The 1,994-nt window shown below is 23.1% G+C and overlaps 1 protein-coding gene across 1 annotated transcript; it reads right to left on the bottom strand.

The window, feature by feature from the left end:
* Positions 1 to 151: 151 nt before the first annotated feature.
* PGO_004625 (variable surface protein) lies at positions 152 to 1,450 on the bottom strand (the record flags this gene model as incomplete). Its single annotated transcript, XM_028691513.1, has 3 exons — positions 152 to 316; positions 438 to 1,283; positions 1,430 to 1,450. 3 exons carry the CDS (start codon positions 1,448 to 1,450, stop codon positions 152 to 154), a joined length of 1,032 nt encoding a protein of 343 aa, XP_028547314.1.
* Positions 1,451 to 1,994: the final 544 nt, after the last annotated feature.

Below are 1,994 nucleotides of genomic sequence, written 5' to 3'. Positions count from 1 at the left end.
ATTTTTTCAATAATTAAACAATACATATTATACATATTAATCCATAAGTATTCTTTTCCCACATTAGAAGAAATATTTGTGTACTCTTTAATTTCATAATTAATTTTAACATAACGGAAACTGCTTAAAAGTTATTTTGTATATTATAATATTAGACTGGGTCATATCTTATATAATTTTCTTCCAAATATTCGCGAAATGGGCTATACGTATCTGATCTATGGTTGGATAACCTTTTTCCTTTATGACTTAGATTGTTTATCATATAAGCAACATTTGGAAACTTATTTTGAAATATTCTTCCTAATGGCGTAAACTTGTAAATTTAGAAATAATAAGATATATGTGCAATTTATTAACCTATTACGTATGCATATATGTAGAAATGATTTACTACGTTAATAAAATATATAAAAATTAATATAATATTTATTTACATTATATAAAACACCAAATAACATAGAGGTTAGAACTAATCCTAAAAGAGAATTACCAAAGGTCCGTAAGGGACTAGATTCGTCATTTTTTAATTCTGATTCATTCTGAGGGATTACTGTAAATGATGCAGCGTCAGAAAGCTCTCCTCTTTCAGGGGTCACTTCTCCTTCTAATTCAGGTTCTTTTGTTTCACCGTTATCTAATTCGTTAGTCGGAGTATAACATTTAAACCTTTCTAACAATAATTTTGGATCGCATTTTTTATATTCATGCAAAGATAGCGGGCATCGACTTCCTTTGTTAGAAGAAAAAAACATTTTAAATTTATCGTATGAAACTGTTACGTCTTTCAAGTACTTGCATAATTCATCACAGTTTTCATTACAATTACTAGAAAGTTTATCAAGATAATTAAAATCTATATAGTAATCATAAAGTTCTTTAGAATCTTTCCAATTATCGTAGTAATTTTTAATATAAGAATAGGGTTGACATTTGTATTCTTTAATTTGAGGCTTAACTTCAGATAAAGAGATCCAATAACTTTGAATTTCATCAAATGCACTATTGCACAATGATTTATTATATCCAAGAGTTTTTAAGAGCTTTTCATATAGCCAATAAGTGAAAATTTTGCAATCAATATTTTTATATTTTTGTTCTTTCCGCATATCGTTTTGTTTGTTTAAATAATTTATATATTTTATAAAAAGATCTTTGATTTGTTTATTTTTACTGTATTTATTAGAAAAAGTATTACAGAATCTTACTTCTGCTAATCCCATAGAATCCTTAATAAGCATATCATAAAATAAAACTGAAGGTAATTCAGTTTTACTAAAAGTCTGATAAGATAAAAAGGAAAAAACGAAAACATAAATATTTAGATATTCACTAATATTATATGTGTTTTATTGTAAATCATTAGTTGCAGGATATACATTAATATACATATATGATATAATATAAATAAATTAAAATGTATTCATACATGCGTTGGTTTTTCAGCCATATTTACATTTCATAACACAATTAATATGAGAAATTATAAATTAATTAATGTCCCTATGTAATTATACTTAACCTAACTTTGGGTTTATATGATATATGTAAATAAAGAAATTGTAAACTTAAAAATAAACAGATATTTTAAAATAACAGGTTAAACCTTATAACATATATTTTAAAAAATTATATAGAAAGCTCAATTAGAAATATTTTATTTATTAAATTTATTATTTGTTGCACATTCTTCATGGTTAGGAGAGTGTTTCTTTATAAATCAAAAATAAGAATGGCTAAAAAATAATGATTTGAAGTTCCTTATTAAATTATATTTAAATAAAAAACAAAATATTTTTGAATAATTATATATAACATAAATATGAAAATGTTCTTATAATTTAATTTAAATTAATGTTACATTGTGCATATGTAGTTAATGTACATTTAGAATTATTTCAGAAAAATTGAAATATGCATAAAATGAATTGTAGTTATTCATCATATATAATATGACATTAATGATATTTCTGGTTTTTGTCATTTATTTTGTT

Source organism: Plasmodium gonderi (assembly GCF_002157705.1).
Source record: "Plasmodium gonderi DNA, contig: Pgo-contig_1106, whole genome shotgun sequence".
In the NCBI taxonomy this organism is placed as follows: domain Eukaryota; phylum Apicomplexa; class Aconoidasida; order Haemosporida; family Plasmodiidae; genus Plasmodium; species Plasmodium gonderi.
This window is presented reverse-complemented; position numbering and strand designations above follow the sequence as displayed.